The sequence below is a fragment of the Phaenicophaeus curvirostris genome, chromosome 13, assembly GCF_032191515.1.
Source record: "Phaenicophaeus curvirostris isolate KB17595 chromosome 13, BPBGC_Pcur_1.0, whole genome shotgun sequence".
NCBI lineage: Eukaryota > Metazoa > Chordata > Aves > Cuculiformes > Cuculidae > Phaenicophaeus > Phaenicophaeus curvirostris.
The window spans coordinates 12,511,753-12,525,757 of NC_091404.1; the positions used below are offsets into that span (position 1 = coordinate 12,511,753).

General features: G+C 59.6%; 3 protein-coding genes across 7 annotated transcripts in view; 1 reads left to right on the forward strand and 2 right to left on the reverse strand.

The window, feature by feature from the left end:
- Positions 1-6,840, forward strand: part of ZMYM3 (zinc finger MYM-type containing 3) — a 30,766-nt gene extending 23,926 nt beyond the window's left edge. For all 4 annotated transcript variants that reach the window (XM_069867949.1, XM_069867948.1, XM_069867951.1 and 1 more), the window contains 9 exons: positions 85-259; positions 784-930; positions 1,823-1,926; positions 2,732-2,900; positions 3,010-3,161; positions 3,620-3,734; positions 4,607-4,861; positions 4,946-5,063; positions 5,483-6,840. In XM_069867949.1, the coding sequence (XP_069724050.1) occupies positions 85-259; positions 784-930; positions 1,823-1,926; positions 2,732-2,900; positions 3,010-3,161; positions 3,620-3,734; positions 4,607-4,861; positions 4,946-5,063; positions 5,483-5,681 (1,434 nt within the window). In that variant the 3' untranslated portion in view covers positions 5,682-6,840. The remainder of the gene's footprint in view (positions 1-84; positions 260-783; positions 931-1,822; positions 1,927-2,731; positions 2,901-3,009; positions 3,162-3,619; positions 3,735-4,606; positions 4,862-4,945; positions 5,064-5,482) is intronic.
- A 313-nt stretch (positions 6,841-7,153) lies between these two features.
- On the reverse strand, positions 7,154-8,392 carry LOC138726305 (gap junction alpha-3 protein-like). The gene has a single exon (XM_069867952.1). It carries the CDS (start codon positions 8,268-8,270, stop codon positions 7,374-7,376), a length of 897 nt encoding a protein of 298 aa, XP_069724053.1. The 5' UTR covers positions 8,271-8,392; the 3' UTR covers positions 7,154-7,373.
- Positions 8,393-9,106: 714 nt separating this feature from the next.
- Positions 9,107-12,277, reverse strand: GJB1 (gap junction protein beta 1). 2 transcript variants are annotated; one of them, XM_069867380.1, is made up of 3 exons: positions 12,098-12,277; positions 10,879-10,994; positions 9,107-10,197 (listed from the first exon to the last, which is right to left on the reverse strand). In XM_069867380.1, exon 3 carries the CDS (start codon positions 10,183-10,185, stop codon positions 9,346-9,348), a length of 840 nt encoding a protein of 279 aa, XP_069723481.1. In that variant the 5' UTR covers positions 10,186-10,197; positions 10,879-10,994; positions 12,098-12,277; the 3' UTR covers positions 9,107-9,345. The 2 variants fall into 2 exon arrangements, with proteins under 2 accessions (XP_069723481.1, XP_069723482.1); XM_069867381.1 differs by lacking the exon at positions 10,879-10,994.
- Between the last annotated feature and the right edge of the window lie 1,728 nt (positions 12,278-14,005).

Genomic DNA, 14,005 nt, shown 5'->3' on the forward strand with positions numbered 1-14,005 from the left:
TCCTCTTTGTCCTCTTCTCCTCCTTCTGCTTTTATGTCTGTTGGCTGACTGTCAGTTTTCTGCCTGGTGTGCTGCTGTCAACAGGTGCCTGTGCCAATGTTCCTGCCCACCACGCTGGAGAGCACAGATAAGATTGTGGAGACCATTGAGGAGCTGAAGGTGAAAATCCCCTCCAATCCCCTGGAGGCTGACATCCTGGCCATGGCCGAGATGATCGCAGAGGCTGAAGAACTGGACAAGGCCTCCTCAGACCTGTGCGGTAGGTTCTGCCATGGCTTGGTGTGGCCCAACAGCTGGGGTTTGCTGGCTCTTGGAGTTAGAGGATCTGCCTGGATCACACATCCCCCCAAGCCTTTGAAAAAGGGAACTAGGAAGAGCAAGTCCTCACCTTCTGCTGAGGAGGTACCAGGAGGGAAGAGCTGCAGCAAGGGCAGTGTCTGCCACCGTCCCCTTTGAAGGTGCCAGTCTTGTGGCACATGTGCAGCACTGCTAGTTTACTCAGGTGGCTTTTCAGCCTCTTACTTAAGCAGCTTCTCAGCCAGACCAGCAGTCCTGACCTCAGAGGTCTTTTTACTGCATTCCTCAAGCCCCAGTAACTAAGGGGAGAGGACAAACATCCAAGTCTTGCTGTCCAGGTAAAGCTGGGCAGTGCAGGTGTTGTGTGGTTGCTCCAAGCACAGGACTGTGCTTCAGGGGACCTGGCTTAATTTTCTGGCTGCCACAGGGAGGATGGACAAAAGAACTTTATTGAAAGTTGTGTTCACGATCTGCTTTTCATTGCAGACCTGGTGAGTAACCAGAGTGCAGAGGGTCTCCTGGAGGACTGTGATCTGTTCGGACCAGCACGGGACGATGTGTTGGCTATGGCTGTCAAGATGGCAAATGTCCTCGATGAGCCAGGCCAGGACCTGGAGGCTGACTTCCCGAAGAGTAAGAGCTGGGTGAAGCAGGCATGCAGGGCATGCGGGCCCTCCCGCTGCCCTCTGCTGACTGTTGCTGACTCCCCATGCCCTCTGACTGGCCAGGCTTGAGGCCGGGAACTGAGAATCTGCCAGATGACTGCTCACAGCAGGGATGAGAAGGCCACCGCTTTTGAAGGAGTGTGTGTTTGTCTAGGCTAATTGACCCGTTGTAACCATAGGCCTGCTCAGAAGGGAGAATGAGAAGCTGATTTTAACAGCACAAAGAGCAGGGCAGCAGCACTGGTGTTTGCTTATGGATAATGATTCCAGAAGATCCAGCAAGGCGAGAGAGACCTGGACAGGGCCTGATATCCAGCAGAATTGCTGAGTGTCCATTGGTGGAAGAAGAGGAGGGACTTGCAGGAGCACAACAGTGCTGAGAGAGGATGCTGGCAGCAGCAGAGAGCAGAGGCGCTGGTGCCAGACTGTCCCCAGGGCTCCCCTGGCATAAGGCATTGAGGAATGTTCCTCAGGTTTAAAAACCCAACCAAACGAACCAAAAATTGTCAGAGTGGAGAACGGGGGACTCTGGTTGGTCTGAGAAACTCAGTATCATCTGCCAGAGCTGTATTTCCTTCACTGGGCTGTGGCTGAAAGGTCATAGTATCATAGAATAGTTTGGGTTAGAAGGGACCTTAAAGATCATCTAGTTCCAACCCCCCTGCCATGGACAGGGACACCTCCCACTAGATCAGGCTGCCCAAGGCCCCATCCAACCTGGCCTTGCACAGCTCCAGGTGTGATGGAGGGTGTGAAGTGTTGGTCTGCGTGTTCCCTCTTCATTTTGCTGTAAGAACCAGGACAGCACAGCAGACAGGATGACAAGTCTCAGCTGAGCCTTTCTGCCTGTTTCCTTTCAGACCCTCTAGACATCAACCCCAGCGTGGACTTCCTCTTTGACTGTGGACTGGTGGGAGCAGATGATGTGTCCACAGAGCAAGATCTGCCTCGTGCTGTCCGAAAGGTGAGCTCTTTGTGGGTATTGCCTGCTTAAAGCTCTTTGGTTTTGCAGTGGGAGCTGCTGTGTGGGACGTGCAAGGTGAAGTGTGGCAGAGGCTTTGGTGTGCTGGGGAGGTTGTGCCTGATCCTTTCAGGGCGTGTCTGGCCTCTGGCTGCTTCTTGAACCTGGTGAAGGGGCTGGAGAACAGGCCTTATGAGGAACGGCTGAGAGAGCTGGGGGTGTTTAGCCTGGAGAAGAGGAGGCTGAGGGGAGACCTCATTGCTCTCTACAACTACCTGAAAGGAGGTTGTGGAGAGGAGGGAGCTGGGCTCTTCTCCCAGTGACAGGGGACAGGACGAGAGGGAATGGCCTCAAGCTCCACCAGGGGAGGTTCAGGTTGGACATTAGGAAAAAAATTTTCACAGAAAGGGTCATTGGGCACTGGCAGAGGCTGCCCAGGGAGGTGGTTGAGTCACCTTCCCTGGAGGTGTTTAAGGGACGGGTGGACGAGGTGCTGAGGGACATGGTTTAGTGTTTGATAGGAATGGTTGGACTTGATGATCCGATGGGTCTCTTCCAACCTGGGGATTCTATGATTCTATGAAAATACTTGCTTGTCACTTCGGAGGGGCTTTGAATGCCACAGGTCAGGTGACAACTGGCCTTTTTCCTGCCTGTGGTCCCCATAACTGTTGGGCCTTGTTGGCTTGGCTGTCAGCGCTGGCATGGCACACCATGACGGAGCTGGCAGTCAGCAGGTCTGAGAGGCGGCCGTGACTCCTGCGTTGTGCTAGGAAGGTGCCTGGTCTCACAGTTCACCTCTCTGCAGGGGCAGAAGCGTCTGGTACTGTCTGAAAGCTGTTCCCGGGACTCGATGAGCAGCCAGCCCAGCTGCACAGTGCTGAACTACTCATATGGTGTGAACGCCTGGAAGTCCTGGGTGCAAGCCAAGTATGCAGGGGGAGAGACCAGCAAGGGAGAGGAGCTACGCTTTGGCCGTAAGTGTTCTGTCTGGATGGGGTGGAGTGGCAGAAACCTCCCAGAAGCTGGGTCTCGGTGTGCTGGCCTTGCAGGCTATTGTCTGAGGCCATTGTGCTTGTCTCGCAGCCAAGCCCATGAGGATCAAGGAGGATATCTTGGCCTGCACAGCAGCTGAGCTCAACTATGGCCTGGCCCAGTTTGTCAAGGAGATAACACGGCCCAACGGGGAGCGCTATGAACCGGACAGCATTTATTACCTCTGCCTTGGCATCCAGCAGGTGAGGGAGGGCTTGCTGCTCTCAAGTCCTCCACAGCCAGTCTTGGGAGTCAGATCTGGTGAAGGGAGCTTGTAACCTTTACCTCTGGGAACCCAGAGAAGCTCACTGAACTCTCCTTCAGTGCCTTACCCTAGGACAGGAGCCCACCTGGTCTGGTCTTAGTTACCAAGCCCAGCAGGTAGGGTGGCAGCTATTCCCACCTTGTACCCTTTTTGCACATCCCTGAGGAGGGCTGGGAGATCTTCCAAAACTCAGTTCTTTCTTCAGCACCAAGTTTGTTCTGTCACGCCCCAGGATTTTTATCTCAGCTCTCAGAAGTGGCTGGTTTGAGGGATCTGCCCTGTAGCTCTGGTTGTACAAGGAGGGATGTTCTGCATGTGTACCCTGGGCAGTCTGGGGAGGGTTTGCATTCCAGGTGCTGCCATGTCTCTCTTAACTGTGTGTTCTGTCCTTTCTAGTACCTGCTCGAGAACAATCGTATGGTGAATATATTTACAGACCTTTACTACCTGACCTTCGTGCAGGAGCTGAACAAGTCCCTGAGCGGCTGGCAACCCACAATCTTACCAAATAGTATGTGTCTCCAGAGTACCTTCAGTCACCACACATGCCCAGTTTGTGCTTCTAGCCTTGGATTTTCCAGTCTGATTTTTCTCCCCCAGCCTCAACCCTCTTCCTTGGCATAGGCAGCACGGTCCTGCAGTGTCTTGGAGTTGACCTATACCAACAGCAGAGCCAGCCTGGTCTGTGCTTCAGCACCTTCTGTTGCCTAGAGTCAGGATAGCTGGGAGCAGAGCACAGCTGCTTTGTGTCCTGGGGCAGTTTGAATCATCACAACACTTCAGCGACCTCTCCACCCTTTGGCAAAGAGTCTACCAAGCCAGGAGGCAGACCGGCCTCTGCCTTTGTGCTCCCAGCACATGGGCAAGCCTTGCACACTGCGCTAAGTGTTGGCCAGGGTTGCTGTGCTGCTGCCTTGGGAGTGGATTAACTTAGAGCTCTGCACAGGCTTTTCACGATGCTGTGATCTAGGCTGACTTCCCTGCTGTTTTGTCAGTGGTTCACGGATCCAGCCTCACCTCTGCATATTGGCTGTCCCAGGCATTTGGCTCCAGGCCTGTGTGTCTAGGCAGGAGCTGTCTGTCCTGCCTGCTACTTTTTTATTGTCTCGTGCTGAGTGTGGTGGAGCACTGACTTGGAGTTCACTTTGTGGCCAGCTATAGGGATGAGTGGTTAGGGTTGATTTGAGTTCTGGCCTGTAGTCTGTCTGTGCTCTGGTGTGGCTTGTGGCTGGGCAGAGCCAGGATCTGCTGATGGCTCTGGAGAAGCAACCTTGTGGACAAGAGGATGTTGTGAAGTGTCAGTCTTGCAGTGAGCTTGCCTGGGCAGGGTGAGGGGGTTGCCACAAGACCGCTGTTGATGTGACCTTCCTCCGTGCGTTGCAGATACAGTTTTCTCGCGTGTCGAGGAAGAGCACCTCTGGGAGTGCAAGCAGCTGGGCGTTTACTCACCGTTCGTGCTCCTCAACACCCTCATGTTCTTCAACACCAAGTTCTTTGGGCTGCAGACAGCAGAGGAGCACATGCAGCTCTCCTTCACCAATGTGGTGCGGCAATCCCGCAAGTGTACCACAGCCCGCGGTGTGACAAAGGTGGTGAGCATCCGCTACTATGCTCCTGCCAAGCAGAAGAAAGGCCGAGGTAGGGTCTGACAGACGTCTCTGTCCCTCACTCTGCCTCCGTCACTGGGCCCCAGTTGTGATCCTGCTCTCTCCTCCTCTGCAGATGGCAGCTCTGGAAAGCGGAAGCGTGAGGAGGAGGTACCGATGCTGGAGCAGAGAGAGAACAGGATGAACCCACTCAGATGCCCAGTCAAGTTCTATGAATTTTATCTCTCCAAATGGTGAGGCTTTCTCTGGAGAAGGGGCATGAGCTGTTCTGGGGCCACCTCTCAGTTTTGGTGAGACCCTGTGGAGTGGTAGCTGCTCTTCAAACATTTGTACTTGACTGTGAAGCCTTGCCCTGTGTCTGCACTTCTTGTATCATGGTTGAGAGAATGCTTCTCTCTGGCCCCTGCCACAACTTGCCTCCCTCCAAACAGGCAGAAGCAGTGCAGTAAGAGTTGTGGTGCTTGGTTGGTTAGGGGCTTTAGGGGCTTTGATCCAGAGTGACGAGCTGCACACTCAGTTTGTGTCCTTGTCGTGCTGAAGGATGGGAGGCTGTGACAAGCCTTGAGCTCCCCTTGATAACCGCGAGGGCAAGCTGGGCTTTCTGAGCCCCAGGAGCTGATATCCCAGGGTTCACCTTACTCTCTCTTTACAGTCCTGAGAGTCTGAGGAACCGCAATGATGTCTTCTACCTGCAGCCTGAGCGGTCGTGCATCGCCGAGTCCCCACTCTGGTACTCAGTCATCCCCATGGACCGGAGCATGCTGGAGAGCATGCTGAACCGCATCCTGGCTGTGAGGGAGATCTATGAGGAGCACAGTCGGCTCAGCGGACTAGAGGATGACATGGACTAAGAGCAAGGTGCTGCCGGGCTGGCTGCACTCCAGCCCAGGACACCCCATCTCCCTGCCTCCCACTGCAGGGCAGGAGCTGTGCAGCGTGGGAGAGGATGGTGCTGTGGCAGTGCTGTCCCTTCATCGTTACTGGACTTGGACATCCCATCCTGCTCATTACAGGCCTCCCCTCCATATGTGGCCCCTGTGCTCAGCTCTGCCTCCTGTCCTGGCTGTGCTGGGTGAGCTGTCTTCCCCGAGGCAAGTCCCCACAGCAGAGGGGTGGCAGAGCCCTGGGGCAGCTCCCCTTGCCCAGCCGTGTCCCCCTCTAGCCCCAGCCGTGACACTACCTCCCTCTCCCCCTGCCCCGAGGCAGGAACTGCACAATAGGGCAGAGTGCCGTCTGGGACCAGCGGCCCTGAGGCTTTTAATCCCCTTTAGCATCCCCTTGTGAGGCTGTGGGTGGCAAGACAGGAACAGTAGTTCTGCTGCTGCGCCAGGACGGTTTTTTTTGCTGTTTGGCTGGGGAAGGATCACCGGCAACCTGAGAGCTCTTGGGTCAGGGGGCGGGCTTGTTCACAGGGGTGAGAGAGACTTGGGTGGGCCGTGGGGAGCCAGAGGGAGCTGGCACTGGAATGTGGAGGCAGAGACCTGGCCTCACGGCGGGGACGCTTTCCTTATGTGCAGCTGGGCTGCCTCCCTCAATTTCGTCAATGTTTTCTGAGTCGGTGGAAAACTGATGGAGACGGGTCTGTGGCAACGCAGCCCCTCTCTCCCCCCCCCACCCTTGTCCCGGCGTAACCCCCTCCCCAGTGCTAGGTGCCATCGGTGAGTCCCTCTGCTCCAGCTGGGGAGCCACTGGCAGAAGCGACAGCTCTGCTTGGCCTCCCCATCCCAAAGCAGCAGGGTGCCGGTGGCCTGCCGGGACGAACCTGGCTCCGGCTGTGCCACTCCCTGCTGCCTCCTGCCCTTCCTTGTGTTCTGGTCGGTTTTCTTGAGCTGTACATGGGTCTTCTGTTGAGCCTGTATATATTGTTCTGGGCCCTGGCCCGGGGCCCTCTGTTCTCTGTGTCCATGTGGAGAGTGAGCCGCTCACCAGTCTTGTAGTGATGCCAGGACAATAGGGCTAACCCTGTGTCGCTGGAAACCATTCATTTCAAATAAAGATGCGGAAAACTTTTGGAAGCCCCTGCTTTTCCTCCTCAGGCAGGGTGGGCACTGCAGGAGAGCAGGACCAGTGTCCCACCGCTGCCATGGACCTTGCTCCTGTCCATCCCTACCCTGTCTGGCCCCTAGTGCGCTGTTGGCTCTGGGATGCTGGGCTGGCCCCTGATCCCGTGGTCCCAGCTTGGCATGCTTGGCCCTTGCCTGTAGGGCTGCAAGCCCGACCCAGCCCTGTGGTGGCCCTGCCCTAGCAACACAGTGGGACAGACAGGTTGGAGAGCGATGCCGCAGTGCCCGCAGGCGGAGCAGGAGTCGAGAGAGGTGCAGTGGGTGTTTATTTGCTTGCCCAGGGCTGACAGACCCCTGCTCCAGCCTGGCTGTACTCTCAGCCCTGCTACTCCCAGGAGTGCAGGAAGCGGCTGAGCCGTGTCCCCAGGGCCGTGCCCATCTCACGCTGGCTGTGGGTTCCATGCCACGAGCCTAGCAGGGCCCAGAGACAGCGATTACTGTGGCTACTTGGGCATCACCCATTCCTGGGCATCCCAATGTTCACACTGCCAGATCTGCCGCTCGCACCTTCCCGTAGGACCCACTGGCCACCCCCAGCCATGCACTCGCCTTCCCCAGGGGTGCCAGGCTGGGGGGGGGTCTGCCAGCAGCCGTGGGGCTGCCAACACCGGGCAAGGTGACGCGGATGCTTTGGGGATCCACGGGACCGCCGGGACTGGGCAGGATGCGGGACTTGGGCCCTGGCCCCTGGCGGCACTTGGTGAGACCCAGGTGGTAGATCTCCACTAGGTTAAGCAGCAGGGACACGCAGGCCACTCCAAGCATGAAAAGGATGAAGATGGTCTTCTCGGTGGGCCGGGAGATGTAGCAGTTGACGGTGTTGGGGCAGGGCCAGCGGCTGCAGGTGTAGAGGGGCTTCAGCTGGAACCCATACAAGGCATACTGGCCCACAATGAAGCTCACTTCCAAGAGAGCCTTGAAGACGACATTGCAGACGTATGTCCTCAGGATGGCCCCCCGCATGCAGACCCGTCCCCTCGTGTCCCCTGCAGGGAGCTGGGGCTGCCTGGGGCGCTGCCGCTTGGCCCCGCTGCCAGCCCGCACCACTGCTTGCTGCTGCGCCTTCTCCTCCAGGTGCACCAGGTGCAGGATGTGGCCCAGGTATACAAGGCTGGGGGTAGAGACGAAGATGATCTGCAGGACCCAGAAGCGGAGGTGGGAGATGGGGAATGTGCTGTCATAGCAGGCGTTCTGGCAGCCAGGCTGCTGAGTGTCGCAGGAGAAGCCAGACAGCTCGTCGCCCCAGACCCGCTCGGCAGCCGCCCCCAGCACCAGGATGCGGAAAACGAAGAGGACGGTGAGCCAGACCTTCCCCACTACCGTGGAGTGCTCCTGGGCGCTCTCCAGCAGCCGCCCCAGCAGGCTCCAGTCCCCCATGGCATGCGCTGCGGTGCCCTGCAAGACAACCACCCTCCAGACACAGCCCCCCACCACGGCTGCTGAACTGCCACCCTACCCCTCAGCTTGGCAGACGCGCGGGGACCCAACCCGGGGCTGTCCCTGGAGCATCCCCACCCCGCATCCTGTGAGACCCTCTAACCCGTCACGAGGAAGGTAGCAGGAGATAACCCCTCTGGCAGAAAGCAGCCCTATCAAGCTGGGTGGGGGACACCGCGGTGGCGATTGGCATGGGGACCCCTCACCGGTGGTGGGTGTGTGGGGCAGAGCCTGGTGCTCCCGTGCTCTCGGTTCCTCTCGGGATGGGGCTGGATGCTGCGAGGCCCCTTCCCGGCCGGTCCTCAGCTCCTCAGTGGGGCGCGGGCAGTGGGCACAGGGTTATTGGGGCGTAAGGCGGCCGTGTGCCCCATTGGCTTTCGTTGTGAGTGGCAGATGAAACAGCCACTGCAGAAACTTTTTCCCCTCTATTTTTGGTCTGGGCATTTTTCTAAATATATTTGGGGCTGCAGGGTCTGGTGCTGGGGGAGCGCGAGCCCTTGGACACTGCTCAATGCCACCCAGGGGTCACCACTCCTGCATAGAATCATAAAAACCAGGTTGGAAAAGACCCACCGGATCATCGAGTCCAACCATTCCCATCAATCACTAAACCATGTCCCTCAGCACCTCATCCACCCATCCCTTAAACCCCTCCAGGGAAGGTGACTCAACCACCTCCCTGGGCAGCCTCTGCCAGTGCCCAATGACCCTTTCTGTGAATTTTTTTTTCCTGATGTTCAGCCTGAACCTCCCCTGGCAGAGCCCAGGCACTGCGGCCCCCACAGCCCCCGGTAGCGCCCGCCTGGGCTAGGGTGCAAGGGTGGGCACCCCACACTGACCACCCAGCACATCCCGGCCGGAGCAGAAAGGAGGGAGGCAGCGCCTGAGAACGGAGATTTAATGGCCCAAGATGCCCTCCTGGCTGCCTGAGAGATGCTACCCGTGGCAGGGGGGCAGCACAGGGCCGGGGGGGCTGTGGGGCCAGGGCAAGGGCAGCACCCCCATGGCATCGCCCCTAGCAGGCCGAGCAGCGGTCGCCCTTCTCCTGCAGCCCAGGGTTGCGTCGCAGCATGTCCTTGAGGGAGCCGTCCTGCTCCGTCAGCAGCTGGTTGATTTCGTTCTGTTTGTACTCGGAGGAGAGCTTGTGCCCATAGAAGGAGCTCTTCCCCGACGAGGGGTTGGAGTTGTGCTCGCCTCGGCGGGCGCAGGCCCGCACCACCAGGTAGACCAGCTCTGCCATGTTGAGGACGATGCAGATGCTGGAGGTGACCAGCATGAAGACGGTGAAGATGGTCTTCTCGGTGGGCCGGGAGATGAAGCAGTCGACGATGTTGGGGCAGGGGTAAGCCTCACACTTGACGAGTCGCATCATCTGGTAGCCCGGGTAGAGCATGTAGAAGATGTACATGAACACAGCTTCGAAGAGCAACCTGAAGACCACGCTGCAGACGTATGTCCACCACAGCGAACCCGATATGCGCATCTTGTGTTTCTTCACCTCCTCCATGTGCTTGGCATCTGCATGCCCTGTCAGCACCAGCAGCTTCTTCTCCTGGTGCTGCTGGTAGGCCACGTGCATGGCCACGAGGAGGGCTGGCGTGGTGACAAGGATGAGCTGGAGGGCCCACAGGCGAATGTGGGAAATGGGGAAGAAGTGGTCGTAGCAGACGCTGTTGCAGCCAGGCTGCTGGGTGTTGCAGGTGAAGGCGGATTTCTCGTCCCCCCAGACGCTCTCAGCTGCCACCACCAGCACCATTATCCGGAAAATGAAGATGACGGAGAGCCAGATGCGCCCGATGGCGGTGGAGTGGCGGTTCACCCCACTCAGCACCGTGTAGAGGCCGGCCCAGTTCATCGTCCCTCACGTCTGCAGGAGCGAGCAGCGAGAGATGGTGTTAGGAGTGGGAAGGGCCCCTGGCTGAGATCCTCTGGGTCCCAGGCCTGGTGGCAGCGGCTCTAGGAGGGACCAAAGAGCAACTGGCTGCTGCAGCCCTGGTAAGTGGGACAGTAGCGCAGGTGGGCGGCAGGACAGCAGTGTGGCTTCTGCTGCTGACATGGCTCAGGGCAGCATTTTGGATGGAGCAGGCAGGAGATTGTTTGGCCCCGCAGTGCCAGCAGCTCCTGCCCTGCCAACCCGCACTGGCACAAGGATCCTGATGCGCAGCTGCTGGAGGGGACGAGGGTGAAGCTCCCACACCTCCACCGTTCTGCACCCAGCTCTGAGCTCTCAGGCTAGACATGGTCTTCAGGAGCTCCATGGGTGCACCAGCACCTCTCTGCTCTCATCCCCCTATTCCCTGCAGGAGTGGGACCAGGGACCTCCGAGCTCAGGGGACACCCCTGTGCATCCATGTATTGCCCCCCTTTAGAGCTGTCCCTGCCTGTGGAGCATGGGGTGACCCAGCAGCCCCCACAGACCCCCACCCCGCTGGGGACACCCGCTGACACGGAGCAGACCCAGGAGCTGCTGCCCACCCCGAGCTAAAGGTGGGGGGCTGGGACCTGCTCTCCAGCTGCACCCAGTGTGGAAAGTCCTGAGGGCGCATACCTGCCGGTGAGGAAGGGTCCTCGCGAGCTGCCCCAAATGGCCCCTCTAAGGTCTCATGTCTCCCGCAGGAGAGCTCTGCTCCGCCTGCCCTCGTCTCTATCCGCCACTGCCCTGCACTGGAAGTCATATGCTGCTTTATAAACTATTTACATACAATGGTGCCTTTATCGGCCCCTGAACAACACGCTTTAGCATTCAGATCCAACGCCCTGACTTCCGCCCACCCTGGCCAAACAAAGTGCCTGTGTGCTGCATTCCTGCTGCCTGGCCTCGCACCCGCTCCCACCTCGCCCCGACCACGGCCGCAGCCCCCCGAGCCGTGCTGACTGCTCTGCCTGGCGGGGCGCGCACCGCGGGCGTCACTGGGCTGGATGTGGGTCCCTTCGCTAGGGTGCATGGCAGAGCCCAGCCATGTGTCCACCCCACCTGGATGCGTCAGAACCGGAGCTGGGGTCTGGCTGCTCCCACACAGTCTGTGGGGCCCTGTGGGACTGGGGGTGCTGAGTGCAGCGCGTGGTGGGTCCCACCGTGCCCTCGAGGCTCTGCTCTCAGCGGGTTGGTGCCAGCAGGGACGGCGCTGCTGGAGCTGCCCCGTGCATGCCCCAACTCTACTGGTGACATGGGAAAGAGCCCACTGGGGTGACTGGCTGTGCGCAAACGGGGTCTGCACTCAGCGCCGAGTGCCTCATGCTGCAGGAGCTGCACTTCTCTCCCGAGATGGTGAGACACCGATGCTGCCCCACTGCTCGGACACACTGCTGGGGGCAACAGTCCCTGTGCTTGCAGACCCCTCATGCCCATGGCCCTTGGGGTTGGTGTCCCAGCCACATCGTCACGCTGTGCCCCATCCCTGCGGCAATGGTGGCGTATCCCTTGGGTTTTGTCCCCAGACTCAGGTATGAGCAGCACTTCTAGTAAATCCTACCAGCCAGGGCTCCACTGGCTGGTGGGGGCAACAAGGCCATCCCAAATGCCACCTCCAGCCCTTAGCCTGGGGTGCGAGTGCCTGGAGCAGTGCAAACGGTGGGCAAAGACCCTCCACTGAAGCAACGGGAAGGGCAGCCGGTACCCAGGCCGTGCTCTGCTCTGTGCCCCGCGCCCCACATGGGGTCCAGCTCTGCTGGCTCTGCCCTCCCTGGCCCGTGGCCGACACCGTTCTGTGAGCCCCACCCTGGACCCCCTGTGCCCCTTGGTGGTGCCGTGCCCACCAGCCTCTCACCTCAGCTCCAGGACAAGCAAAGCTCTTGGGGAGCGCAACAATCCTCAGCCGCCAGCACAGCACCCTGGACTTTATACTGCCCTCCAGCGTGCCACCCACCCCCTCCCAAACAGCCTCACTCCTTCCAGGACTCGCTCCCTGCCCAGTAAACACGGCAGGTGTGTCCAGCTCATGCTCACACCCTCGAGGCCCCCACCAGCACCCGCAGCTGAGCATCCCCCGAGAACCGGGGGCCACTGAAGCACCCGCAGGCCCCCCCAGTGATCCCCGTGGGAGCTCTGTTGTCCCTCCAGCCACGCTCCCCTGCTGTGAGCATCCTCCCTGCCACATCCCACACACGCTGGGCACCCGCACCGTGGCAGGGCCCCGCTCTCCATCCCTGGGGACACCTCCCGGCACCCCCATCGCCCGCAGCACCTCGACCTGGTGCTGCAGGCTGCTTCGCGGGGAGCCACAAACACCTAAGATTTAGCATGTAAAAGTGCAGGTGGAAAAAGGCAAACAGCCAGTCAACGATTAACCCAGCTCCAAGGTCCCACCGCGCAGCACCCTGTGCAGCACCACAGCCTGGACGGGACACGGGGGTCAGGCTGGGGGGGGCACTGAGCAGTATGGGGGGTCAGGCTGGGTGGGGGGGCACTGGGCACTATGGGGGAGTCAGGCTGGTGCGGGCACTGGGCAATATAGGGGTCAAGCTGGGGGTACACTGGGCAGTAGGGAGGATCAGGCTGGGGGTGCACCGGGCAGAATGGGGTGTCAGGCTGGGTGGGGGTCATTGGGCACTATGGGGGGTCAGGCTGTGGGGGGCAGTGGGCAGTATGTGGGGGTCAGGCTGGGTTGGGGTCACTAGGCAGTACGGGGGGGTCAGCCTGGGGGGTGCCCTGGGCACTATGGGGGGATCAGGCTGGAGATGTACTGGGCAGTATGGGGGGTCAGGCTGGGGGTGCACTGGGGAGTATGGGGGGGTCAGGCTGGGGGTGCACTGGGCAGTATGGGGGGTCAGGCTGTGGGGTGCACTGGGCAGTATGGGGGACTGAGGAAAATGGGTGGGCACTGGGGGGATTTTCTGGCTGGGCTAAGCTGGAGGCGGTGTTGCGGGGGGTGCAGGAGTCCGGTTCGTGAGGGTCCCGGGGGGTGGTCCCTGGATCCAGGCTGCGGTCCGGGGCTCCCGCTGTGGGCAGCAGGGGGCGCTGCGGAGCCGGGCCGGGGGCGGCGAGGATGCGCAGCTTGGTTGGGAGTCGGGGAGGGGGGGCTCTCAACGCGGGGGAAATGCCCCAAAATATAACGAAAACGGAGAAAAAAAACCACAGAAAAGGCGCAGGAGGAAGCAGGGCGTTGCTGTCCAGCTCGGTGCCACAGCGCTGTCCCCACGGGGAGGGCGGCTTTGGCGCCGCAGCCCGCTCCAGCCCTGCCAGGACTGCCCCGTCCGCCACCACGTGGAGCAGAAACGGGCTCTTTGTTAATGACGTTAGTCGCGAGGTTAATTCCGTGCCTGGAGTTGGGGCGAAGGGCTCAGGGACGTGGGCAGAGGGAACGCAGACGAGCTGATGGGATGGGCAGGGCTAAGGCGACATCCGGCTGGTGGGATGGGGGTGACGCCGCTGCTGGCATCTCGCTGGGGTCACAGGGGTCCTAGACCAGCAACCTGCACCCATCTGATGGGGGAAATGGAGCTCCAGACGTCACTGAAACACCTCTGCTGCCAGGATGAAAGGATCATAGAATCACCAGATTGGAAGAGACCCACTGAATCATCAAGTCCAAACATTCCCATCAATCACTAACCCATGTCCCTCAGCACCTCATCCACTGGGCCTTTAAACACCTCCAGGGAAGGTGACTCAACCCCCTCCCTGGGCAGCCTCTGCCAGTGCCCAATGACCCTTTCCGTGAAAATGTTTTTCCTAA